The sequence below is a fragment of the Corapipo altera genome, unplaced genomic scaffold (genome assembly GCF_003945725.1).
Source record: "Corapipo altera isolate COAL_440 unplaced genomic scaffold, ASM394572v1 23, whole genome shotgun sequence".
Lineage (NCBI taxonomy): Eukaryota > Metazoa > Chordata > Aves > Passeriformes > Pipridae > Corapipo > Corapipo altera.
Window position 1 is genome coordinate 15,714,954 of NW_020884878.1, and position 26,923 is coordinate 15,741,876.

At 36.5% G+C, this 26,923-nt stretch overlaps 1 protein-coding gene across 2 annotated transcripts in view; it reads left to right on the forward strand.

Annotated features, from left to right (window-relative positions):
- Positions 1-26,923, forward strand: part of SEL1L (SEL1L, ERAD E3 ligase adaptor subunit) — a 35,864-nt gene extending 8,941 nt beyond the window's left edge. The window contains exons 4-21 of one of the 2 annotated variants that reach the window (XM_027637832.1): positions 1,856-2,023; positions 2,639-2,744; positions 4,414-4,576; positions 6,586-6,639; positions 6,720-6,779; positions 7,394-7,475; positions 7,794-7,948; positions 8,700-8,756; positions 9,757-9,825; positions 12,121-12,198; positions 13,040-13,102; positions 13,877-13,964; positions 14,214-14,362; positions 14,915-15,080; positions 16,586-16,660; positions 18,051-18,223; positions 21,610-21,738; positions 22,935-26,923. In XM_027637832.1, coding sequence (XP_027493633.1) covers positions 1,856-2,023; positions 2,639-2,744; positions 4,414-4,576; positions 6,586-6,639; positions 6,720-6,779; positions 7,394-7,475; positions 7,794-7,948; positions 8,700-8,756; positions 9,757-9,825; positions 12,121-12,198; positions 13,040-13,102; positions 13,877-13,964; positions 14,214-14,362; positions 14,915-15,080; positions 16,586-16,660; positions 18,051-18,223; positions 21,610-21,738; positions 22,935-23,138 — 2,039 coding nt within the window. In that variant the 3' untranslated portion in view covers positions 23,139-26,923. The remainder of the gene's footprint in view (positions 1-1,855; positions 2,024-2,638; positions 2,745-4,413; positions 4,577-6,585; positions 6,640-6,719; positions 6,780-7,393; positions 7,476-7,793; positions 7,949-8,699; positions 8,757-9,756; positions 9,826-12,120; positions 12,199-13,039; positions 13,103-13,876; positions 13,965-14,213; positions 14,363-14,914; positions 15,081-16,585; positions 16,661-18,050; positions 18,224-21,609; positions 21,739-22,934) is intronic. The other variant, XM_027637834.1, reaches the window with a different exon arrangement.

A 26,923-nucleotide genomic window follows, 5' to 3' on the forward strand; every position in this document is an offset into this window, starting at 1 on the left:
GTAGTGTTTTGTAACACTGAAGTTCCATACTAACAGTTTTTGCTGAAAACTGCCCACAAGTTTATACAGAGCTGGCAATTACTGTTGCATTTATTTTCCTATTTAGAAGAATCTTACAGTAATGTAACCAATACTTATAAGTAATCTATGAGTAGTTCCTGCAGCATAAAGTCTGAAATGAGATGTAAGTAAGGACAAAATAAAATTAAATACCATATACTTTATTCAGACATAGTAAAAGAGGTAGATTGCTACTTACACACTCAATTTCACAAAAGCTAATTTATCCTCTGGGTAGATTGTTTGCTTCACTTTGTATTTATGTAGTAAAACAACTGTGGTGTGCAGTTTAACCTGTGATTGCATTGCTGTGTTGCTTTAGGGGTTACTGTTTGTTACTATCTGGGAGCAAAAATAGAGGAGAACTGGGGAGAATTTCATAACTTTAGTGTGCAGCTAACTCTCATGCAGGGCACTGTGTAAAATTGCTTTCGATACAAGGGACAAGGTACTAAACAAAGCAAGTAAAACTTTGAATTCTCAAGTAGTGTTTATATCCTGGAGTTTGTTCAAATGACAGTGATACGAGGTCCCATCAGTTGTAGTTATATGAACGCTTAGCTTGAGTTTTTACATTACTCTGTAGTTAACAGATGTGTGAAATTATTCCAAGCTAATTGCATGTGGACACTTATTTTTGAATGCAGTTACTGAAAATAACACTTCTCCTTGTGATATAATTAACTTGGAGTGGTGTGGTGGAATTTCTGCCAAGGAATTCAGTTATGAAGAGCAATTTGAAAAGGCTAACTACACGTGAAGACTTACATTTGCTTCAAAAAATAAACATGAAATATTAATATTAGTATGGTCTTTAAGCCTTCCAATTGTAGACTCTAGAAAAAAGAACTACCTTTCTCTATAACCACAAAAATTGCAAACTTAACTTGAAAAAAATGTATAATTGACATTGTCAATTGCACAACTTTGCAAACATCTTCAAAAGCTGAACCCAAGTGTTGGATTTATCGTAGTGAAAAAGGAAAACTTTTTTAAAAGTCTAATTGAAATAATTCCATCTTCAAAAAACAAAGATAATTCTTAGTCTCCATAGAAGATTGATGTTATTTTAAAATAATGCAGTACTGAAGTCAGTAACCTTTGAAGTGTTAGTGCGTGAGAAATGATAAATCATATTGTTCAAAGTCATTTTGAATGCAACTAAATATATTGATGAAATGAAATAATGTTTTCAGTGTAAGTACATTCAGGAGTAAATTACTGGAATTTAAGTCCAGAAAATTACTGGACTTGTAGTGATTAGAATAACCATCCATCCACATTGCAGTGATTTCACTTAAGTCTTTTCATCCCTGGTGATATTCAGGTACTTTCAGTGTAACATCTAGTGATGTGTGTTGTTCTGCCATGGTTGTGTCAACTCTGGGACTAAAATTAATATATGCTCTGGAAGGTACTTTAAGGGTGCATTGCAAGGTCTTTCACAGAGAAGAGAAAACGCAGAGAAAGGCTCTTTATTTTGATAGGCAATAAAAATATAACTTAGACTTGCCTTCTCTAATCTATACAGTATTTTCTTTGCTTAGAACTAAGGAATGTAAGAAACTACATGCCTTCTACTTTATTTCATGATTAAAACTAAGAATTATATTTTGCAAGTGCTATTTAGAAAAAAAGTTGCTTTTTCAGGCTTTTGTAAATTAGGAATTTTACAGAAAACTTGATTAATTGTAGTTCATAGGAGTTAAAACCAACATAGGAGCACTTTACTATATATAGTAGATTAATTTTGAAATAAAGGAGAGTGGTCTAATTCTTGGGTATGCATTTTCAGTGTTGACAGCTATTGGGGGCACTGCAGATGGTGAACCTTGCCACTTCCCCTTTTTGTTTATGGAGAAGGAATATGCAGAGTGCACTGCAGATGGGAGGGAAGATGGCAGGCTTTGGTGTGCAACAACCTATGATTACAAGAAAGATCAAAAGTGGGGCTTCTGTGAATGTAAGTACCCTAATGTCTTGTTCTTGTCCAATGAATGCTTTTTTAAGCTAGTGTTTTCAGTCCTCTTAATACCCTTTATTTCTGGATCTAGAAGTCCCTGTCATATATTAATGGTCACTTTATACTGTGATAAACAAGTAGTTAGAAAGGCAAAGTTTTCATGATGGAAAAAGTTTTAATGCAAATTCCACTTCCCAGAGCTAATCAGGAAATCTTGCAGAGGGGGCATCTATAAAACACTTAAGTTTTGAGGCTGTAATATAGGGGTTTGGCAGTATTTCCCATTATACTTGCTGATTCGTTGCACAAAGGCAACCCTTCTCTAGGGAATGTCCTGAAGGAAGAACCTTTCTTACTACACAGTTTCTTTCGAGCAATGAAAATATTTTTTTCAGCAAACTCATATGTCAGAGACATCACATAAGAAGGAACCATCTCCTAAGATATTCAACACCTCCTTTAGACAGCTTTTTGTATTCACTTGGGTTTATTGGTCTTCAGAAACATATTTCTGACTGTATTTTTCCTTTAGAAGTAATAGGAATTCTGAGGGAACAGTGTTGAGCTGTATAATTGGATCTCTTAATGTCCTTTTTTTTTTTTTTTTTTTTTAAGCTGAAGAGCAGTCTAATAAGAGAAGGCAGATGCAAGAAGCTGAGGACGTTTATCAGATTGGAATGAAAATCCTTAATGAAAGCAGTAAAAAGGCTCAGAAGAAAGTGTGAGTCTACCTTATCCACTCCCACAGGAGAAGGATGACATAGTCTGGTCACTCTTGCTTAAATCAAAATGAACTTAAATGAGTTTCCCCAGGATTTTGAGCTTTATTGGATTTAAAAACAAACTATGCAGTGATAGTACTGAAAATAAATAGTAATTTCAGGGTATTTAGAAAAACAGATCTATGCCTGCAGTCCTTTGAATGCAATAAAAATTGTGTGAGATGAGTTTCTGAAAAGTGGATGTCATCAAAACATTGACTTAATGCAAGATGGTGCTGCAGTTGTCTAGCCCCAATTTATATGTAGTAACTGCCCAGGAGAAAAATAACGTGATACAAGATAATTGTCCTTTTTCTGTTGTTTCTTACAGTCCCGTTCTCATTCTACTTCAAAGATTAAGTGGGAAAAATTGGCATTTCTTGTCCTACTCTGTTTTTTTTCTTGCTTTCTGATGGTTTTGGTCACCATAAAAATAGTATTAAACTTAAGCTCAACAAATTGTTAAAATTCTAGTAACCAGTGTTGTATGAGAAAATAGGGTAATGCCTGTAGACAAAATCAAAGAATAAGAAAGAAATTAGTGTTCTGTTCATTCTGGTCTCTTTGCTCTCTATTCTGTATATATCCAATTAGTGATTAAATAGTTGTCAGCTTTTCACTATAATTAAGAATGGCTGTGTTAATTTAGAGCTCCCTGTTACTCATGTTGACAACTTCATAAGTGGTGACTTCCTGCTGATTATTATGTGAGCATTATTACTATTTTAAATTTGTTTGTGGAGATAAGGTTGTTGGTAAAGACAAAGGGAGACAATATCTGTTGGATTCTGAGTAACATTTTTTGGTATAAAATAGTGTAAGAATTGTAAAACAATATTAGATATTCGTTCTCTTGCACATTTTAAACCTTCTTAGAAGATGAAATTATATGAGTAACCAGGTGTGCCTTGGTATGTCCTAAAGAAAGAAAGCAAGTCTGAGAATAGAAAGGAGGAGAGGTAAAGAAAAATCTTGGAGCGCTATCAAAGGTCCCTGAGAGACCAAGCTGAATCATGCTTGACAATACTGTTACCATGTTTAAGGTTATGGGGGTTATAATTGCTGTGAAACTAGCTGCTGTGAAATTACTTTGAAGGACTGCCCTCACTTCTGAGACTGAAATAGAAAGGGGAATTTCCAGAGATCCTTCTCGTTGTTAGCTTGACTGTTTCATCACCTAATTGGTCATGTATGCAGTTTTCTTGGCCCAGTGCTTGGTATTTTCACTGGAGTGGCTTTGTTCTCAAACAAGTGAAACTCCAGGATGGAGTTTCAGGCTGTCGCAGGAGTGATTCTACTAGATACCTTGTACAGGACTTAAAATTGTTCTGCTGCAAAAGCGTGATCATTTGACCTTAAACTTCTTATCTATCTCACCGAACAGGAAATGCGTAGTGCTTTGCTTTTGGAGCAGAGTGAACATTAAAATAGCTTGTCTATTATTTAAATCATAAGTTGTTACATATATGGTTGATTAGTAACTGGAACAAATGACTGACTATAGGTTGATGCATTTGTAGAAAATAGAGACTAAAACAGAGAAATAAAACACTTCTCCTCCAGAATCTTCAGGTTTATAAACGGAATCTTCTTTGCCTCAAGTTGACTAAGAAATTGTTTTCTCTTAAGAGCATATCAATATCTTCTGAAAGCAGCTGACATGAATCATACCAAGGCCATGGAGAAAGTGTCTTATGCTTTGTTGTTTGGGGATTACCTGAAGCAGAACATCCAGTCATCAAAAGAACTGTTGGAAAAACTGACAGAAGAAGGTTCTCCGAAAGGCCAAATGGTATGTCTGTCCTTAAATTCTACAGATCTTTTTATAGGTTTATAAATCGTTTTATAGATTTTACTTATTCTGTAAGTAAATATGCCTTTATATGCTATTTTAGTATGCTTTTATAGATGGTACCTGCACCTTCAAGGTAAAAACTGATGCCTTAGAATTTTTAAGATTTCTAACTTTTTGTAGATTTTAATGTAACTGTAGTTTTCTTTCGCTTTAGGCTGTTACTTTCTCACAGTTTGTGTGTCACGTTACCGTAGCTTCGGTTTAACCATCTTTTAACTATCTTTTCAAGGCAATAGATCTTTAGTGAGAACATTGCATTGGGACATGCACCTGGACTGGAATAACAAGAGATATGGTAGATAAAGCAAGATAGAAATCTCAAGACCCTTGGAGGGGCTCCAGTGGGGCAGTTCTGAGGGTGCTGCCAGGGGCAAAAAGGGTCTTAGGATTGGATGTCCCTACTAGATATGATAATTAGTAGAAGATATAAAAGTGTAAGTTCTGTACGTGCATGCGCAGATTTGTACTCTGTAAGCCAGAAGGCCTTCATTAAGAGCTGCTCTCCATCTTGTCTGTACTAATATTGCCTGGTGAGGTTTTTCTCCCCGTTTTTAGGCATCAGTTTGGTGCCTGAGAGGCTTTTTCTTTGAGTTTAAAAAACCATTATTTAATTACGAGTAATAGAGTACAGTGGTGGTCTTTTAATTTCTTATCTGTTGTATGACTGACTAGATTGGATGCATAAGTCAAAAAACAGGTAGATATAGGTGACTCCAGCCAACAAACCTTTTCTGAAACTGTATTATATTTTTCTTGTGGTTTGTGTGGGATGTTGTGGCTTTTCATTTGCTATTTTGTCTTAGGTAGATATACACACAAGTTTATAATCTAGCAATTATAAACTCCTAGGCGTCTTAAAAGCTGTTTAGTGAAATGAGACTTGCTTTGTCCACAAGCCTTTGAACATTATAGCATTTTTCATACTTACTGTTATGAAGTGTCATAAAATATGGGTGTTATTAATTGTAATGACTCAATATCTGCATATACTTACTGTTTAGTTCTCTTGGAAGTGTCAGCTTAAGCAATTACCCAATTTCTCTTAACTCTTTGGCTACCAAGTTTTCTGCTGCTCCCCGTTTAATAGTAGAGTACTGGTTTACCATAGAAAGCAGGAGCATGTTTTCTCTAGAGACTCTATATCTCAAGGAAGACCTTGGCTTTTATTGGTCTAGAATTCAATACCATTTGTATGAGATGATTTTTGTGTGTGCTTTCAGATTGCCTAGAATAGTGTTAGAACGTAGTGTATATATAAAGGTGTCTGTATTTCACAATCTTCTGTGCTACTGATTGCTCTTCTGAGCCACAGAGGTGTAACAGGTGTTACAGATAGTGCAGTGACTATGTAAATCTTAAGAACAAAAATAACTTCTGAAAAAACCTCAGCCAAACAGCTCTGTGCATTTTAACCGCTTACATTTATAGTCACAGTTGCAACTAGCCCATGGCAGAACAAATGCAAAATAATGAGTTCAGAGGATCTGTTAGACAGTGACTCAAACAATACAGGTCTTCCAGAGAAGGCCATGATTCTCATATGTTTGCACTGATGTATGAGACATGGGGTACATGGATAACCTGACATGTACTGCTGAGCTTCACTTCAGGGCCTTTAAACTGGGATACTTTGACTGTTAGGGACCTCTGGATCTACATTTGACATTCAGGGAAGTGGTTTGTTCCTTGCGTTTGATCCACTCAACTGAATTCTGGTGAAACAGTAGTTTATGCTAGTATCCTAAGCAAGTGAATAACTTAGAAACTTCATACTTTAAAAGGGGCAGGGAAGAGCATAGATATAACAGGTACCAAACTGAAGGTAGAGCTTGGCATATTCTTTGCAGCTTTGATTTATTGTTTGACTTCTTTATGCATATATATTCCAGGGAAATTGATCCTTGATTTTTCGAAGAGTGTGCTGACAAATTTTATTTCATTTCTAGGCTCTTGGATTTCTGTATGCATCTGGTCTAGGAGTCAATTCTAGTCAAGCTAAGGTAATTCAGAAATTTTCGGGGTGTGTTCTTGTGTTTTATATTAGAGGCAGATGTTAAATAACAAATTATTTTGTTTTAAGGCCCTGGTTTATTACACTTTTGGAGCTTTAGGAGGAAATTTGATCGCTCATATGATTTTGGTAAGTAAGATTGTTAATAACTTTACAGATGCAAGAGTGTTTTTGTACTCTTTTAATGTAAGATTTCATTTCATGTGAATACACTGTCCAAATATTAGACCACTTTGCGTGCATTGGGTGGGCAGTAGTATCTTCCCATTATTCCTTTTTAATGTAAGGATAAGTCTGCTCATTGTAAGCTGTATACCACTATGAATTTAGATGAACCGTGTTTACATCTCTTGACTTCAAGCAGAAGTATCAGACTTCTAACATTTGTAGTCTAATGAGAGCTATGAAAGATCTTTACAGAAGATGCTGTTTTAATCAGTATTGTGAGATTTAAGACAAATATGTGCAACATGTGTAAGTAAAAGGCTTTAGGTGTTCACCCTTAAGTATCATTCTGCTTATTTGCTTTTTCTTGAGTAATATCTCAAGTGTATTGGCTACACTTAACCTTTAATGGTGTGAAGTCAGTTGCTTTTAATGCAAATACAATGGACTTGTGGCCTTTGTCCTGCCTGTTGTCTTGTCAAATCTTGCTCAAGTAACGTGAAAAAAAATTTGTAACCTGACAAGCGGTATGTTCTCAAGTAACTGATAGTCCCATATTTGTATATTTTCCTTTCCAGGGTTACCGGTACTGGGCTGGGATAGGAGTCCTTCAGAGTTGTGAATCTGCTCTCACTCACTACCGACTTGTAGCTAATCATGGTAAAAACCTTTTACTAGGATAACATTCTTGACTTTGTATGTATTTCTGCATTACTCAACTAGAAGATACTAGAAGTACTGTCAACATTAATAGTACAAACTTAGAGAATTCCTGCTGTTAAACAAGTTATCCATTTGGCTCTGAATCACGATATGCTATTTTTATCTCTGTTAAAATGTCTTTAATTATTAGAGGGTGTCAAAGTAATTCATTCTCTCTGAGTAACAAATTGAAACTCTGTAGAGATCGGGTTTTACTAACTTGTGGTGTAATTTCTGTATGGAACAAAACTGTCTGAAAACTTATCTGTTTTCCAGTTGCTAGTGACATTTCTTTGACTGGTGGCACAGTGGTTCAGCGAATTCGCTTAGCAGATGAAGTAGAAAATCCAGGAATGGCAAGTGGCATGCTAGAAGAAGACTTGATCCAGTATTACCAGTTTTTAGCAGAGAAAGGAGATGTACAAGCTCAGGTAAGATCAAGTTCACCTGATGGCATGCAGACATTTTCAAGAATTACAGGAAGAACTTTATGAAATACAGAAAAACATTGGAGCTTTAGTGTTCTCTTCCCCCTAAATCAACCTCTTTGCTCTTTTCCAATTAGCTTTTATGTGAAGAGACATATTTTAGTGTGTTTAAGGTAGAACTTGGACAGAAAATGCAAATTTTCTTGCAAAATAAGCCCAAAGTTACAACTTTAGTATCTTAGGAAAGAGGTCTTGGCTTTTGCTAGCAACCAGCCAGACTTTTTCGAGGATAGCTTTAGCTGTTGTGGAAGAAGGATTTATCAAAAAACTAGCCATGTCTGTGGATCTCAGTTTCTCACTGCTTCTGCTCTTACATGAGTTCTGCATGCTGCAGGCTGAACCTCTTCTACACATAGTGCGGGAGGGGAGGATGCTAATATAGTCTGAGTGTCACAATCCAACCTGGTCATATATGATTTTAGACTTAGGTAGACAGGATTCAAATGAACAGTTGTTATTTTGCATCAAGGACAGTCACGTCACTTCTATCTAGGATAAATTTCCAGTTAGGCTAATGTGAAAAAATAGGTACTGTAGTTATTGAAGCAAATCTGTTCCTTCAAACTTTGTGGCATCTTTAACTCTGATATGGTCTGCCTTTGTGCATGTTATTAGCTTACTGCTATCTGTAATACTAGAAAAAGAAAGTCCCTAGGGAAAAGTGACTAACTTGCAATGTAAAATTTATTTTTAGGTTGGCCTTGGACAGTTGCACTTGCATGGAGGAAGAGGAGTAGAGCAAAACCATCAGGTATCTTTTCTGTATATCTCTGATGCATATGACACTTGGCAGAGGGTGAGAAAGTATAACTGAGACAACAGTGAAGCGAAAGTGTATAAGTACCACTGTAAGGTATATAATGATTTCAACAGCCTTGTTCAATAAAACTTAATTTTAATTAAACTAGTAGATGAAACTGATTTTCTTACATAATTAGTTTAAGACTAATCACCTTAGAAATGAGACAGTCAAAACCGAAAACTGTGTTTTCATCAAGTAGTACTGGGAACTGGCTGAACTTTTGTACATGGGATAGAATCTTCATGATGTGCTGGGCATGCATTAGTGATGATAGTCTAGTTTATGTGGCTTTTCTTCTGTAGGTGAAACCATGCAGCTTTCAGTACTGAAGATATTAAGTATGCATAGAAAATAGAACTTCTGCTGACATAAGTCAACCTAGCTATTGCTTATAGAAGTTAAAATAGCTAACCTCTTCTTGAGTAGGTGTTGAAAAAATGGAGAGCTGAGGATATGCAGTTCTGAGGATTATTTCATCCAATACAGTAATTATTTAACAGGAATGATTTAATGGTCATCACATTTAAAATACCTCAAAATGACTGCTTCAGAAGGGTTCAGAGATGAAAGCGAGTGGTCAAAATGAGTAAAACCAAATTCTGTGTAAAAGTGGAATAGGAACTGGCAAATCTCTCCTATTCTAAACATAGCTTGGAGGTACAAAAAGAAAGATTTACCTATGTAGCTTGTGCATAGTAGCAGTTGTACTTTGGGGATTTTTTTTCTTCTGCTTTTTGGAATACGCTGTTGAGAAGGATTGCTGCTCAATATTCCGATTGTATAAGTGGGGAACCCTGTTACATTTATTAAACTAGGTGGAATTGATAACTTTAATCCCCAGAAGAACTTGGTAAGTTGGCAAACAACCTACCTGCCTCTCCTCCGTTTGTGAGAAAAGATTCTCAAATCATAGTCATGGTGGCTAAAATACTTGTTTTCTTCTCTACAGCGAGCATTTGAGTACTTCAATCAAGCAGCTAATGCTGGCAATTCACATGCTATGGCTTTTCTAGGGAAGGTAAGATATAAATGCTCTCAAAAGTAAAAAAATTGACTGCCTTTCAATGAAAAAAAAGCAAATCTTTCCCACTTTCTGATATCAGGCAGTCTAAAACTTGAATGCTGGAATCTAAGTATTTCTATTTTGCTACTGTTTTGAGTTTTCCTGCAAGATTTGAGTGTTATAGCAGACTACATGTCTAGACTAAATTTTCCTTCACTTCAGGAACTTTCATTTTTTCTAAATAGTGCTTGAACTAGAGTGGTTTTTAAAAATCAAATAATTAAGTACCTAAATGTCCTTTTTCTGTGGAGGAGTGTGCCTTTGAATAGGCTCCTATTCTTTTCCAAACAGTATGTGGGGAAAAAGCTAGGTTGCTCAAAAATTTACCCAGTAGGAAATACTAAGATGACAAAGGAAAAAAAAAAAAAAAAAAAACATTGTTACACTGTGGAGAGAACTGAGGCATCTGAGTCAGAATTGCCAATACGTCTGCACTTACTCTGACTAAAGCCTGAATCTATCTGCAAGGTGGGCCATTATTTCAGTTTTCTCAGATTTAAGGACTTTTTTCCTGAGGGCAAATCATGCCTGACCAATTTGGTTACCTCTGTGATGGAATGACAACAATGGTCGACAAGGGAAGAGTGACTGATGTCATCTGCCTACACTTTTGTAAGGCCTTTTTACATGGTCCCACACAACATCCTTATTGGATGAGACATGGATTTGAAGGGTGGAATATTTAGTGAATAAGGAATTGACTGGTTGGGTGCAGCCAGAGAGTTGTTTGCAGATGACACCAAGCTGAGCTGTGCAGTTGACACAACAGAAGGATGGGATGGCATCCAGAGGGACCTGAACAAACTGGAAAAGTGGGCCTGTGAGAATCCCATGAAGTTTGACAAATCCAAGTGCAAGGTGCTACCCCTGTGTCAGGGCAATCCCAGACATGAGCACAGACTAGGAAAAGTCATTGAGAGCAGCCCTGCAGAGAAGGACTTGGAGGTTCTCATGGGTGAAAAGCTGGACACAAGCCAACAGCGTGCACTTGCAGCCCAGAAGGCAAACAGCATCCTGGGCTGCATCAAAAGCAGCGTCGCAGCAAGTAAAGGGAGGCACAGGGAAGACATGGACCCATTGGAGTGAGTCCAGAGGAGGACCATCAAGATGATCAGAGGGATGGAGCACCTCTCCTATGAAGACAGCCTGAAAGAGCTGGACTTGTTCAGCCTGGAGAAGAGAAGGCTCCCAGGAGATCTCAGTGCCGTCTTCCAATGCCTTAAAGGGGGCTTATAAAAAAGAGGGAGAGTGACGTTTTGCAAGATAGATTGTGATAGGACAAGGGGGAATGGTTTTAAAGTAAATGAGGAGAGGTTTGCATTAGATATTAGGCAGTTCTTTATTCAAGGAATGATGAGGCACTGGAACAGGTTGCGCAGAGAAGTTGTGTATGTCCCATCCTTGGAAGTGTTCAAGGCCAGGTTGGATGGGGCCCTGAGCAACCTGATCTAGTGACTAACATCCCATGGCATGGGAGTTGGAACTAGACGATCTTTAACCCAGGCCATTATATGATTTGTAATCTAAAACGTGATTGGCTAGCTGCCTGTGGTGATGATAATGTGTTACTGCTTAGAAAAGTATTTAGGTTACTGGTCTGAGATCTGGGTTGCAGACTACCTTCAGCCTGTGAGGAGCTAAATGCTTATTACTCCATTTGAATACTCTCTAAGGTTAGGCTGCAGTAAGCACTAGCTCTACCTCATCTTTTTCAGGCTGTCCCTGCAGTAGATAATGCAAAATTCATGTCCTTAGAGCCTGCAGAAAATAGTATAATGTGCTGTTCAAGGCACCTGACAGAGGAAAATGCAGTTCCTGCTTTCTCTACTGCTTGAGTGTTTTGTGTCTAATGAAATGAACTGTTTAGTAACCAATTTTTACTTCGCTTTCACAAAGTATTTTCACTGCCAATATCGTTAGACTTCCACTGCTCTCAAGATTTTTACCTGATTGTGTTCTTCACTGCATATTAGTAGAAATTGAAAATGAGGGATATTACCATGAAAACTGTTTAATTTTATGGGCAGTTCATTCTCCATTAGAAAGTTAAATCCTCTGAATCTAAATTTTATAGCAGAGAGATGTATTTTCTGCTTCTGGCCAAGTTCTTTAATGATGATTCAGTAATGCAGTAGTTAGAATATTGTAAGTGCAATAGACTCCCTCTCATATGCAAGGTGAAGATGCTTCATGATCTTCATGCTAAATTGATTTCTTCAGCTGTTCTTCAATAATGCTTTTCCCTTTCAGATGTACTCAGAAGGAAGTGATGTTGTACCTCAGAGCAATGAAACAGCTCTTCAGTATTTCAAGAAAGCTGCTGATATGGTATGATTATCTGTAAGCTAGAAATACAGCATGCACACTAAGAAGTTGATTAGTTTCGAAATGCTGCAAATGCTTCTTTATGTGCCCTTCCATGTGTGCACGCCTACTCCCAGATTAGCCCATAATTAGACCTTGCTTGTCTAAGATGTCAAAAACCACCTCCAGTTCTGGCCATAGTGCTTCATGAAGCTATGTTTGGCATAAGGAGTCTAACTTTTATGAGTAGAGTCTACTACATCAGTATGAAATATTGTCTCCTGAATAGTCTGAAATTCTGGGAAATTCTCGTTTCTGTTAATCTGAAGTTGTTGCAGAAATTTACAGTGCACTGATATGATTTTTTTTGCTTATTTTTTGTAAACAGATAATATTTATTAATATGCTATTATTATAATTAATTATACACTACTTAATTATAATTAATTATGATATATTTGATTCTGACTATTAATAATTATTAATAATAATGTTTATTAATATTAAAATAAACGCTTAGCACATGAAACAGTATATTAAGTTTTAAAGGGACTGTTGCAAGATAATTGCCTTCGTGGTTCTTATGGGTATGAGTTCTGCATCTTGTGTGACACTGTAAAAGTGCACAGTAGACTTTCATAAGTAGTACTGAATTTTTTTTCCCTGTCAATCATCTGTAGTTATTGAATAAAGTTTACCATAGATGCTATTTCCTTCCTAAATAACTGTTACTAGGAGCAGAGATACAAGACAAATCTATCTTGAGTGCTTATATGTTTTAGTGATGTTTAAAACATACCAGTTTTGAAAGATGTCAGCTGTAGGTTTTGCCTTTCTTTGCAGAAGTGTTTTTCTGTGTTTTCAGGGTAATCCAGTTGGACAGAGTGGACTAGGAATGGCTTACCTCTATGGAAGAGGCGTTCCAGTGGTAAGCTTTTGACACTCATCTTTCTGATCATAGGTGATTGTGTGACTTTTTGTTGTCAACAAACTTTTTCTCTGGAGGGAAATGCTGTAGAAGGCTTAATTGTGAAGATTTCTGTTACACTGAAAACTCCTTGAGGAAATCTGTAATATAAAAAAAAAATACACTATGGAATTAGCAGCTACAAAGCATGCTAAGTTCCCTCTCATAAGTTTGAAAATGTTGCTTAAGTTATTAGAAATGCATAACGGTGTACATTTTGGCAGGAGATTTGAACTTGTCTCTAATTTTCTTGTGAAATAAATACTAACTGTCCCCATTTTGTGTCTCTTGTGGGAGTGGAGGAACACTTTGAAACTTTTAATTAGTTCATTTGCTTTATTGCATTTCCCACAAGGTTTCTTGTCAAATGTTTTATATTTAGCTATGCAAACAGATAGTCAAAAGTTAAATTAGCCCAAAGTTGGGGAAATAAATGAAATAATTGTTCTAGAAACAGAGCAGAGCTTCTGTTTTGTTAAACGTAACTGTTCATAGCAATGCTGTATGTGGATGCCAGCTTTGAGATAGCTACAGACTTTAAGACATGCTTATGTCATTGTAGTCTGTTTCATTTTTTGTTTCCAAATTTCGACCAGGTGAATATTTTCACTAGAACATCTTGCTGTAATTTTTCTGTAATATAGATCAGTCCCTACACACGTGCACATGCATATTTTCTCTCTTAAACTGTGATGTATTGCCAGGCTTTAATGACTGGACCATATCTTCCTGCAGAACTATGAGCTAGCACTGAAGTATTTCCAGAAGGCTGCAGAACAGGGATGGGTTGATGGACAACTTCAGCTAGGTTCCATGTATTACAGTAAGTGGTATCAAAACGATTTACGAGGTCTAAGTACCTGCCTTTTCAGTCACTGTTCACTAGGTGGCATTACAAGTGTGCACATACTGCATGTAGAATGGGCTTACTGCATTGAATTTGTATTTCTTCTACCTTTTCCTAACACTTTCACAATGCTTTTCTTGAGTAATTTTAAAGAGTAAGTACTGTATTTCATACAACTCTGCTTTTCAAGAGAAATAAATAGCAATGACATATTCTTTCTCTTAGATGGCATTGGAGTCAAGAAAGACTATAAACAAGCTTTGAAATATTTTAACTTGGCCTCCCAGGGTGGCCACATTCTGGCTTTTTATAACCTGGCTCAGATGCATGCTACTGGCACTGGAGTGATGCGATCCTGCCACACTGCTGTTGAGGTAAGGTAAAATAAATTTGTAAAGGTCAAATAATACTGATTTGCAAAAGATTGGCTATAACCACATCAGTTTATATAGGACATTTTTCTTAGCTAAATTCCACCAGTGACTGTAGAGTTAAGAGTATCAAAAAGCAAAGTGATACATTAGCAGACTCCTTTGTATTTCATGAGAAAAGTCTTTATTTATGTTGATGTGTCAGGTTTGTATTTGCTTTATTAACTTCAAAGAAAATCCAAAGAATGTAATACAAAGCAAGCATCAGTATTTTATAGGTACCAGATTCTTCATTTAGACCTGAATTTAAATGTAACAAAAAAGCTAACATATTAAAGAATAATTCTGAGTAAGCATTTGAATCCTGACTTGTATTTGTTAGTAACTTGTACCTTAAAGTAAGCCTGTCTGAAGCAGCTGAGTTTGTCTATCACGTTTTTCCTGTGAAATATAAATATTTTGAACAGTCATCAGAATGTTAAAGCTTTACTTTTTGCAAAACCTAAATTTTTGAAGTTCCTGACAGTATCTTCGCCCTTCCTTTTTCCTCCGCAGTTGTTTAAGAATGTATGTGAACGGGGGCGTTGGTCTGAAAGACTGATGACTGCCTACAACAGCTACAAAGATGGTGATTCAAATTCTGCGGTGGTTCAGTATCTTCTTCTGGCAGAACAAGGCTACGAAGTTGCTCAAAGCAATGCTGCTTTCATACTTGATCAGAGTAAGGATCTGAATTTGTACTGTAAAAGGTTTTTTTGAGTTGGTCTGCAGTAACCCATTTAGTAGAACACTAGAATGCTTGAAGCTACAGTTACATAGCTCTTGTTCAGTTAGAACTTCAGTGAAACTCTTGTCTTCTTTCCAACTCTTCACACTGGAAAGCAGTCAGTTTTCATTTTCAACTCTAAGGATGACTTTCTGGCCTAAAAATTAGAATACACTTAATTTCTGACTTAGGGATTTTAAAATGGCATAGGGAGAGAATCTTTAGAAACTTGCACAGTGCTGAATATTCTCTTCCCTGGACTTCCTAAACACATCCTTAAAAGTAGGAATTGCATTAGATTTACCTTTGGCCTGCACTATGCATAAAAGTCTCAGTGTTCTTTGTTCTTTCTCTTAAATCTTTTTTCAGCACTTTCTTTTTTTGTAACTTTACTCATACTGCCCGTGTAGCAGGGATAAAGAGCTGGACGGTTGGTTCTGTTAGATTTGAAAAAAACTTGTCCCATGTCTCTTACTGGAACTAGATGTCTAGAACTTGGTTTTATTAAAGTTTGAAGTCCTAGAGAATCAGTGGAAGTACAAGTGACAATTCTTTCTAGAAACTGCAAGACCCAGTATTTTAAACTTTCTCAATATCAAATCTAGGTATCATTACCAGCTTTACATCTTATATAGAAAGCTATTGGTGGCTGATACACTAACCTAACAGCTTCATTTTCAGGTAATATTTTTCAAAGGTACCTGAGGGAATCATCTACAGTTATGACAGTCTTGGCTGGGAGTGCATTACTGCAAAGAAATAGCATTTTTCCCTGGGTTAAAACTCTGATTGTCATTACTCAGATATATCTGCATCTCAACTGGAGATTGACTTAAAATTATTTACTACACTTTATACAGAAAATCTGTGTGTCAACTGTGAGATAGTACAGCTGAAACCATAATTACAGTAGAGGTTAACGTTCTAAATCCTTTGAACTGTCTGAACTCTGATAGTTCAGGACAGCTCAAATTAGGACATGGACAACTTCTGAAGTAGCAGAAGCACTGCTGTGTAAAACATGCAGTCTATGGCTGGGTAATGAGTTTAAGCCTTTGTTTTACTGACTAGTCCTGGGTTTTAGATGGCCAAACTAAAATAGATTGTACTTTAGCCTTGTATTTGAGTGCAGCTTTTTCAAAGTGCAAATTATGTGCTCTTGAGACTTGCGTCTTCTGTCATTCCTCAAGTATGTATCAACAGGAATGGGAGAGGCACGTGGTAAGCCATAGATGAAATTATATCGTTTGTTCCTAGCTCTTGTGTGGGCAGATAAATGGAAAGGCCATATGAATGAAAGGCATTTTTATAAATTTCAGATTAATCTTGTTTATGCTCTAACACAGATTGCTTCAAGTTTTTAATTTATTTCAGCAGACTGAATTATAAGCATGAGGGTTATTTTGTGGTTGTGTGTTCATATACCATGATCCTATTTAACTGAATTATTTCTTCTCTAGAAGAAGCTAGCATAGTAGGAGAAAATGAAACCTATCCTCGAGCTTTGCTTCACTGGAATAGAGCAGCTTCTCAAGGTATGTCTGTACCTCACAATTCCAATCAGTTTATGTTGAGGAATACATTCTTTATTCAGGGTTCCTTCTGGAGGACCAGAGCTGCTTTTTGTGTTACTGTGCCCTTATTAAATTGTTTAAAGGATTCAGACATCTGAGACTCTGTTTTGGGAAACCTGGAGTTGAGCCAGTAAGGAAAGCTTGTCTGGCTGTGGGAGAGTGGCATGAATAGGGAGTCAGGCAGGGAACTGGCCACTGCAAAGGGGCTACGGTCCCGACCCTAACAATCTGTGGTGGGGGGAGTGCGATGGCCAGAGTGCCTCCCAAATGGTGAGACAGGAAAGTTTAGTAGAGTCATTGATGTCTGATTTCATGTTTTTTTATAAAAACATGGAAGGAGGAAAAGCTTACCTCCTTCTGTTCAACAAAAGTTGTATTCCGCATAGTGTAGTTGGTGTTTTTGCTCCATTGTCAGCTTTAGTGTCATTGCAGTATGATTGCAGGTTGGAGCCTTTCTGTGATTCTGAAGATTAAAAGTACTAAAACACAAATATATGTTTCTTTTGCCATTCCATATGAAATTATAGAGCAGTGTTAAACAGCATTAAGAATGTTTACACTGACTTTTCGAAAAATACCTACTTGGAAAGAAAAAGAGATGCAAAATCCTAAAGAGTACTTTGTTACTTGTCATCATTTCTAAGAAACACAGTTTCTTATTCAAAGTAAGCAAAGTTTAGTAATGAATGCAGTCTTGATGTCCAAGCAACACAAGTTTAAACTGTGGTGCTTGTGATCCTATCCTAAAATAAGCAAAACTGAACTAAATGATTAAATATCTTGAGGTCTCGAGTTTTCATGTGAGTGCATCTGTTGCACTGCTGTCTGTCTACTAGTTTTTCATGTCAGAGATTAAGTGTATCATGCAAATGGAGCCTAATTTTTAGAGTTTCATGGCTTTTAGCAGAAAGTTAAGAAGTTAAGAGAATGGAATGGTTAAGTATTCAGTTATCAAATGATGATGTGGCACTGTGTTTAAAGTTTTCAGTGACTCTGTTTTAAAAACAAAGTTGAAGCCTTTAATGGTCATGTAGCAAACAAAAAGTTTTTCTGTAATAAGTGACTATAACTGAACAACATTATGGCTTTTCAGCTGATACTACTTAATGGCAATAAAAATGTTGGTAGGATTACTAGGAAAAGGTGTTATCTGCAAATAGAAATTGGTTGTGTTTTGTTTAGCTAAACCTAATTAAAAAAAAAGAGCTGTTTATGTGAGAAGGGGAAAAGATAAACAGTTTATGCAAACTGTGGAAAGTAATACTAAAGCCCCTATTGCATCTTCATAGGAAACCAAAAGTGTTTCTTTGCCTAGCTATTTTATCTTTTTTTGTTGTTTTTTGATTTATAGGATATACTGTTGCAAGAATTAAACTTGGAGATTACCATTTTTATGGGTTTGGTACTGATGTTGACTATGAAACTGCATTTATTCACTATCGGCTGGCATCAGAACAGCAGCACAGTGCTCAAGCAATGTTTAATCTGGGCTACATGCATGAGAAGGGACTGGGCATCAAGCAGGTGAGTAAGATGTACCCTGATAGTCTGCTTCATTAGAGTACATTTACCAATATTAGATTAAGTCCCTAACCACTACTGGGCTTTGGTTACTATATAACCACTTAGTGGGAATTAGTATGTCTCCCAATACATTCACCAATGGGAAATGGATGAGTATATCCACTTCACACTTAACTATGTGAGGAAATGGTATGTAGACGGGGAAAAACACTAGCCCAAAATTGTAAATATTGGCAAAAAGAGTGCCATATGCCTGAGTAATGCTTTCAAGACTTTGAAATGTAGTGAAATGAATGCAAATCAACTCCAGCCTAAAAGTATTTTAGCACAGGATTATTCTCATCCTCTAAAACACTGGGTAAATTGTTTCCTGTATCATGACATTTTGAAAACAAGGTAACAAACCATAAGCAGCACCAACAATGTGATTTTTAGCTGCGGTTTTTCAAGTCAGGCAGCTACATTGCCCAAAGAAAACAGTGTATCTGTTTTCCTGGGAAGCCTGTGGTGTATTATATGAGTTAATTAGCTTACGGAATCCAGAGCAACATGTTTCTGTATGTGTCAAAATAATGTAATTAGCAATTGCATACTAATTTTGAGCAGCCTACTTTACCTTAAGGAATGATGATTTCATGCAATTAATGTACAAATTTAGTAGTAATTTGACCTGAAAGTGTAAGAAATGGCTTAATTTTCCTTATTTTCAGTAAGCTTCAACCTTTGGCTTTTGTCTAGGTGTGCACCTTTTAATTATTCCGTTGGTCTATTAAAAGACCAGGTTTTGCTTCTTTTCCCCTAAATTCTTGGCAAAAGTCAGAACAATGAAGAGTAAGTCTTAGGTCAATATTGTTACTTTGGCAGCAGCAAGCAATCAACATTTGAAAAATGCTTAATAATCTAGATGTAGAAGTGGCGATACAATATACTACATTCTTCCTGAAGTTTATTTTCAAATTTTATTTTAGGACTGTTTTCTCTTTTTAACTGAGCCCTCAAAAGTAGAGTTAACTTCTGAAAATTAGCCAGCAACTAAAAGCAACTGTGCTAAAGTTGGAGGTTGTCTTTTTAAAAAAATCTTTTTAGACATGGACTTTTGTATTTTGTTTCTACCTTGAATGCAACCCAATTTAGAGCAAGTAATAAAAACTTTGAAAATGTTATTACCTCATGTTCAGCATAATGAGAAAAATGAGTCCTAATGCTGTCATTTGCACAGAGTATTCTCAAACCTGAAGCGAAGATGGCTACACACAGAGCTGAAATGAATGCACAGGGGCTTGTGATGAGCATATATAGCTTTGCTTTATGCAGAGGAATAATAGTTTTCTCTCCTACAGATCCACTGTGGAATGAAGAGTTGAACTGCAAGAGAAATAGGGATAGTTAGTATAAGTATGGGAAAGGAGCACTGAGAATGTCTAAGCAAGGAAATTACATGTATAAAACCAGTCTTAATAGTTTTGGATATGCAATGTCTTTGTTTGCTGTGTTCTAAAACTTTACAACTGTAAGGTGAGAGAATGGACTGACTAGATAAGGCTAGGACTGGGCTAGGATATTCTGAAAAAGGCTAAGACTGAGTTTTGCATGAAGCAGAAGAATATTTGACTTTCCTTTCCCAGAATGGAAATGGCTGAATTTTGAGCAGAGCTGTAATGACTGAGAGTTAAAATCGTGTCTCCTGATGTAGCAGGATGTCTACCGCTGAAGTCTTCTTCCACTGGAGGCCTCTGGAAGGAACATATAAACATTTTAGCACAATTGTATCTAACAAAATTGGGGATTTAGTGTTTTGAAGAAAGGGATGTGTACTTTAAATCTCCCCTCACCCATATCCATGTCATTAAGATTGCAAACACTCCAGAGGTAGGGAGGATGTTGCAGTAAGGTGGCCTGCACAACTTGAATTTAGGCCACTGTTAGTTCTGGATGATCCTGTATAAATATGGTATTTCTTAATGTGGTTTTGAGTTGCCTTTTTTCACCAAACAGCTTTTGCCTTATTCTCTCTTATTGAAAAACTAGTCTTTCTTACATATAGGATTTTATGCTACGCTTCCTGTACGTAGATGGTTTTCAAACTTGTACCAGGTTCAATGCCAAATATTAAGCCTGTTCAGAAATCTCACACATGTACACCCAGACACTCTTCGAAGATTTAATGTTGTCCGATGCCTGAGGCTACATGTCAAAATGAAGACTGATTACATATACTGCTCAAAAATGAGTTAATTTTCTTACAGTCTTCTCTTAAGATTTGGCATGGTGTTTCAGTGCTATTTGTGTGCTTATAGCTCAGGCTTCTACAGTTGTCACTTTTCTGTCAAGTAGAAGTGAATAACTAAGTGCATAAGCAGAAATGAAAATGAGCCATAATTTAGGATCTGCTTTTACACCACCACTACTACCACAGTACAAAGGAGATAAGGAAGCTCTTTTAAGTAGTTATACGTAAGATAGACTCTCCAGGCCCAATGAGTTGTTCTATTGAATTAAAATACTAAACATGAATTACTGCATCACATTCACGTTATGTGTGAATTTTCATACTATGATTTCCACAAGTGTTATGGAATTAAGCTTTGCTTTATCAATGAGCAGAAAATCTTTATCGTAATCACAATCAGGATAAAATTATAAAATGAACATGTGGCATCAAGTCCTGGAGATTTCTCTTGCTTTATGTGTCCAACTTAGAACACTTTCAGAGGTGAGTCTTCCACAGGCCTGTCCTTCACAGTAGTGGGTGAACATAGACAGTTTGTATCCGGGTATCCTAACATTGCCTAGTATGTGTCTGAAGCAGAGCCAAAAAAACACCAAACACAGAAAGTTAAACTATTCAGTTACATGTATCTTCTGTTCCTGTTACAGTCACCACCTTGTTTCAACTGCCACAGAAGAGAACACTAATTTAAGCTCTTCCTAAAGTTGCTCTCTGTTTGTGCTCATGCTTTTGCTGCCCTCACTAATGCAAGTTGTGTGCATTTTGGATAAGGAGTAAAATCTAATTTGTGTGTATGTGCAGAAATGGTTAGAGGCTGCACTATGCAGCAGACATACTGTAGTATAACTGAGAGGAAATGCTGCTGCATACTCCTGTGGGACTTGGGTTTTCTCAGTCTTTCATGTCTGGTGTGGTGTTGTAGATGTTAGAGTGTAGTAGGGTTACTTAAATATTTGCCCTTGTTTACAGTGAATAGATTGAATACGTTATTACTAATCTCTGAGCTTCAATTCTGGTATGAGTTACAATAGCTTCATCCTCACATTTAAGCTTCCTTTTACTTGTCTATTCAAAGGTAAACATCCCTTATTAAAAAAAAAAAATGGTTAATTTTTCAAGTTCTTCAAAACTGAGCTTTGAATTTTCTTAACTTTAGGATATTCATCTTGCAAAGCGATTTTATGACATGGCAGCTGAAGCAAGCCCAGATGCTCAGGTTCCAGTCTTCCTAGCACTTTGCAAGCTTGGAGTGATTTATTCCTTGCAGTATGTACGAGAAATCAATGTAAGTAGTGCAGAATTAAAAGAAAACAGCAAATGTGTTTTCCATTTTTAGAAAAAAGCTTGAGCTGTAATCTTACTTAAGTAGAAGTCTTACTCAAGCCTTCTGTAAACTTCGGAGAGATGTGTTTTTTGTTGTTGGATATGAAGAATGTAACTGAAGATGATATTCCTAATTCTTATTTATGTAACTGTGTGAAATTGAAACATGCACGGCCAGTTTTCTTCTGTGCTGCTCTCTCCTTGAAGAGAATTTCCCAAACCTGTTTGACTGTTCTTATCCATGACCATCTGCTATCAAAGTTAAGCAGATTTACCTGACATAATTGCTGTTCAGGAAAAGAGAAATATTTTTTGTACCCCTAATTTTTGTGCTATTTTATATTCAGTTGTAATGACCTCACTAGAGTTCTGTTTGATCTCTATGAGGGAAAAAATGTTATTTGTATTAGATAGTTTAGCTGATGATGTGCAGAGTTTCTGCTTAAGTGATAGCCCTGGAAAAAAATATTTGCTTGGAGAAGGTGAATTCTTTCCATGTAGTGTCTGAAATATTTCTCCGTAGTCTGACATCTTACTGCCTTTTTGGATTACTTAATAAATTCAGACATTATGGCAGTTTCAGGCAATTCAGCTAAGTTTGACAAAATGCAGTCTTGAGACCCATGTAGCTCTCACAAAAGCTAGTATGCAGAACACAGCTTTTCCAAGTTTTAAGTCTGCTGATGCAGATTTAAATTGGTAGTGACTTTGTGGTATCATCAGATATAGTAGTGAAGCATAAAGTGTATGTTGGCTAATGCTTATGCAAATGGGGTCTGATAAAGAGGCACTTCAGTCAAAACTAGCAGTAAGTCACTTTAGTTTCCCTGTACCTCACCTGAGCATTGTACCACCCGGGTGTCCTGAGGCTTAATGGTGTGTCATTCACGTCAAAGCCACAAAGCTACATATTGAAAGCTTTCATCTCTAGAACACAAAATAGAATAGCTCATCCTATATAGCATGGCTCTTAGTCTTATTGGTGTTTGAGTTCCTGGAAGTTAAGATTGTCACTGACGTGATACTGTGTTTTCAGAGAGGAAAAGAGCTATTGAAGTTTTAAAACTGGTACTTGTACCTGAAAAATGTTACAAGTCAAATTTAATTGCTTCCCATTCCTGTTCTTTGACATGATGATGTGGGCTTCTTCTTTCTTAGATGAGGGAGGTATTCTCACATATTGATATGGACCAGCTACTGGGGCCTGAGTGGGACCTCTACCTTATGACTATCATCGCCTTGCTTCTGGGAACAATTATAGCTTACAGACAAAGGCAGCACCAAGCGATTCCCAGACCAGCAGGACTGCGGCCAGCTGTGCCTCAACAAGAACCACCACCAGAGCATCAACCACCGCAATAGCAACAAAAGCCTCAGTGAAAGAACTGGATTTTTCCAAAAGGAACAATTTTCATTGTGATTTAGGACTTTGGATCAACAGTCCCTCCCCCAAAAGAGGCGCAAAAAAGTTTAAAAAAAAATGTTTGAAAGCTGCTTAGAGTGATGCCTTTTTTCAGGGATAAGAAAATTATTTTGAAACTGATTTGAATGTTATTTCAGTGCCAATGGAATAACACTATTGCTTTTTTCGTGGAAACACAAGAGTGCTACTACAAAAATGTTGCCTGCTGTATCTAGTTCCTCTTTATTCAGAGTCCTTTTCATCTCCTAAGAGACAGAGAGCTAGCAGTGGAAGATTTTTGCCTGCTTGATAGCAGTTGCCCTTTATAAAAGTAATAATAAATAATTTTATGGCCAATTTAAGTCCAAGAAGCTGAACTATAGTCAAACTCTAAAAAGACTGGAGCTGTCATGAACTTATATTCTGATCTGCATCCCAAGTATTTCTATAGTCCTTATTTCTTTACTTTGTCGTATTTCTTACACTTTGGTCTTTTATGCTGTCTTGGATAGTTTAACATAGTTAGAGTTTTTCAATGATCTAAGCCAGCAAACATGCCACTCTCCATTTGTGCTTTTTTGTTTTGAGTATTTTCGTCTTTCCCCTTAGACTAGACAGTTCTCAGCAGACAGTATGTAGCCCATGAGGCGGATTGGGACAGATTGGAATCTGTAAAACTCATCAGCTGAAAACTGTCCCCACAGTGCCCAGATCTCACATACTTCTAAAACTTCAGGAGCCTGTGTATTTTGCAATATTTTACAACATAAAACCAAATTAGTAGTGTTCCTAAGTTATGTAAATTTGCCCTTACAAGAAGGCTGAGTCTAGATTACAGAAAATACCAGTATTATTACAGACACTGAAGAAAGGACAGAACAAGAAATCTCAGTGAGTTAGCTGACTTTTTTGTTTGTTTTTAGAGTTGAAAGTTCTGTATTTAATTTTCAACAATCCTGTTAGTGATTTGCACTGCAAGAAAGATATATGTGTATCTCATGCATGCATCTGCTTAATGCATCTACAAAAAAAGGCCACAAAAATGCATACTCTCTACAAAAGGGCATGGGCTTTATGCCAGTGATGCTACTCCAAAGCTACAGCATTCTCTGGCTGTTGCCAATCTCTTTTATACCTGATATACATGAGAAAGTCACAATAATGTCTCTGGCTGGGCCATCTTGAGGACCCCTTGTAACAAGAAAATCCAAAGAGAAAGAAGACTAGGTTTATAGCTTCTTGATGTCACCAGGTCAGTGTAAAGGCCTTTTAATTTGTGTAAAGAATATGACCTGTGAACTGATGATTTAAGATTGCAAGAGGAATCTTCATTTAGTAACAATTTTCACTGAACTATAATTTCCGGGATTGGGGGTGGGAAGCAGTGGCTGAGCAGTTTAGAAGCACGAAATGCAGAAGTGTCTGTTCTTATTTACCAATAGCAGTTAAATATTTGCTTCTATACTAGCATTAAACCCTCTGAGAAGTAGTCTCAAAGCTGAATGAAATACAAGTGAGGAGGCTTTAGCTGCTTTCTGACAAAAGCTGTTGTGTTGAAAGGTTAGGCTTCCTTTCGTGGAAATATTTTTCCAGCGGATTGGCAACAACATATCAATACATTTTATTTCGAATTGAGATTTTGGTATGGTTTCATACTTGATACATTTGTAAGGAGACTGCTGCACAGTAGATCTGTAGTTTGGAATAGAAGATAAGCAATCCATCCTTTTGTGAATGGAAATGTCATGGATAGTATTAAAGGTACTAAGTAGAATTCAGTACTTCAAAATGCTTAAGCTGGTTATGTGAAGACAAATCTTTCGTGTTAGTGTGGAGGTTTGCAGCATATGGTAGAGGAATGTCTTGTTCAGTCTTAATCATAATTAGCAGATGGGACAGTATTGAACTTATATGTCATGTCTAAAATGTACAGCACTCCCCAGCTGCATTTCTAAGACATCCATGGCTTCTGAACACTCCTTCTGAAGTATTTTTGCCTCTGTCACTTAATAGCTCTTTTTAGCTTGGCATGAATAAATTAAGGATTATATGGAAAATGTTTTTCAGTTAAATACCATTGGTTGATTGGTATTGGCCTCTTAGGATGTTTAATAATTTTATTACTGCATAATTAAAATGTTTTGATTGTTTGATCTATTAGAACTAAATTCTAGAAGCTCTATCCTATTTGCATGAGAATCTCTCATCACTGCTGCTATGTGACAGTCTTATAGATGGCTTTCACTGAATTTGATACATTTTTACATCCGAAGAAATCAGCAGAAGAAAATGATTGAAGATCAGCGAGTTACTTCACTTTAAAGAACTGCTTTTTGAAGGAGCAATAAGGAAGTCTTTCTCCTGCTTTTTTCCCTTCTACCAAATTACTACCACTGACTTTTTCAGATGACATTCATTTGGATGCAGTGGTAGAAGAAAAAAGGTACTTACCATAAGTAATGGTGAGTCAACTCAGGGATTAAAGAAATGAATAAGCTTTCTAAATCGGTTATCTACACCACGGCTTAAGTTTTTGTGACAATCCCTTGCTACTCTGCTCTGAAACTTGCATTTTGAGGGAGGTATATTTAACTCTTACTAGCAATATATATCTTGTGCACTCAGTTAATCAAGCATCTATTTCCTAAAGGAGCTGGACTGCTCAGTTTACTGCAGTGAAGTACTTTTCCCTTTTGGTAGCACACAGGTTGTCTTACAGTTTATATGCAGGAGTATTTTAGAATGGAAACTTGATTTAAGAGAAGCCTTTCTGGGTGTGCAGCGTGGTTTGAATGGAAAAGTTGTATTCTTTGTGTGTAGTAACATAGGCCAGAGCCTGCCTATTTGACCTTCCCAGACACATACTCTTCTTTCCATGCTCAGAGAATGGAACTACGGAGCCGTAAGTGTTGGTGGGATTTGTATATGTAGGAAAACTGTGGGAAAATATGGAGGGACACATTATTCTGTGTCTCAAATTATTAATCAAAGACACTATCTGTTCTTGCTGGTTGAAAGAAATGCTGAATTGCTGAGAAAACAGGATTCTAGTACATCACTCTGTTGAAACTTACCCCAGAGCTGTCTGTTGAAATAACTTTTCTTTGCTTTATATGGTCCATCACAATATAAATATAATGGGACAATGTAATAGAAGGTAAAACCTTTGATACAAACATCCTCATGAAACTTATGAGACAGTTTTACTCACTTTTTAGTCATCTTCCATAAGTCAGCTGCTCTTAGAAAAAAAAAAAAAGGCAAACCAACATAGAATCTATCAAATGTTATTCTCTTTGGAGAAGAACATTAAAATGTGGCTTTTGAAAGGACTTTTTAAGACTATGCATTATCTAATTTCCACCTATTATATGCTAGTTTTGGCCTATAAAGGGGGATCACATTCACCTTTGCAAGTTGCTTTCTTTTTACATAGGCAACAATAAACTGAAATTCTATTTTTGTTTCAGAGAATATTAAATTGAAAAGATTTAGTTTGATTTGAACTACTGCAAATACATATGGCAAATAGGGACTATTGGGGGAACCCTTTGTTTTTATCAGCTGCAGTTCTTTAAAGGGTCTTGTAGGAGTTTTGTAAATTTATTTTGTATTTAAAATCAGTATAAAGGCTGGTCAAATGTAATATAATTGTGTAAACAAATTCTGTTAATAGAAAGATGTACAGATTCATTTTGTACTGTATCTTTAATCTTGTGAAATAAAGATACCACCTGTGTGGTTA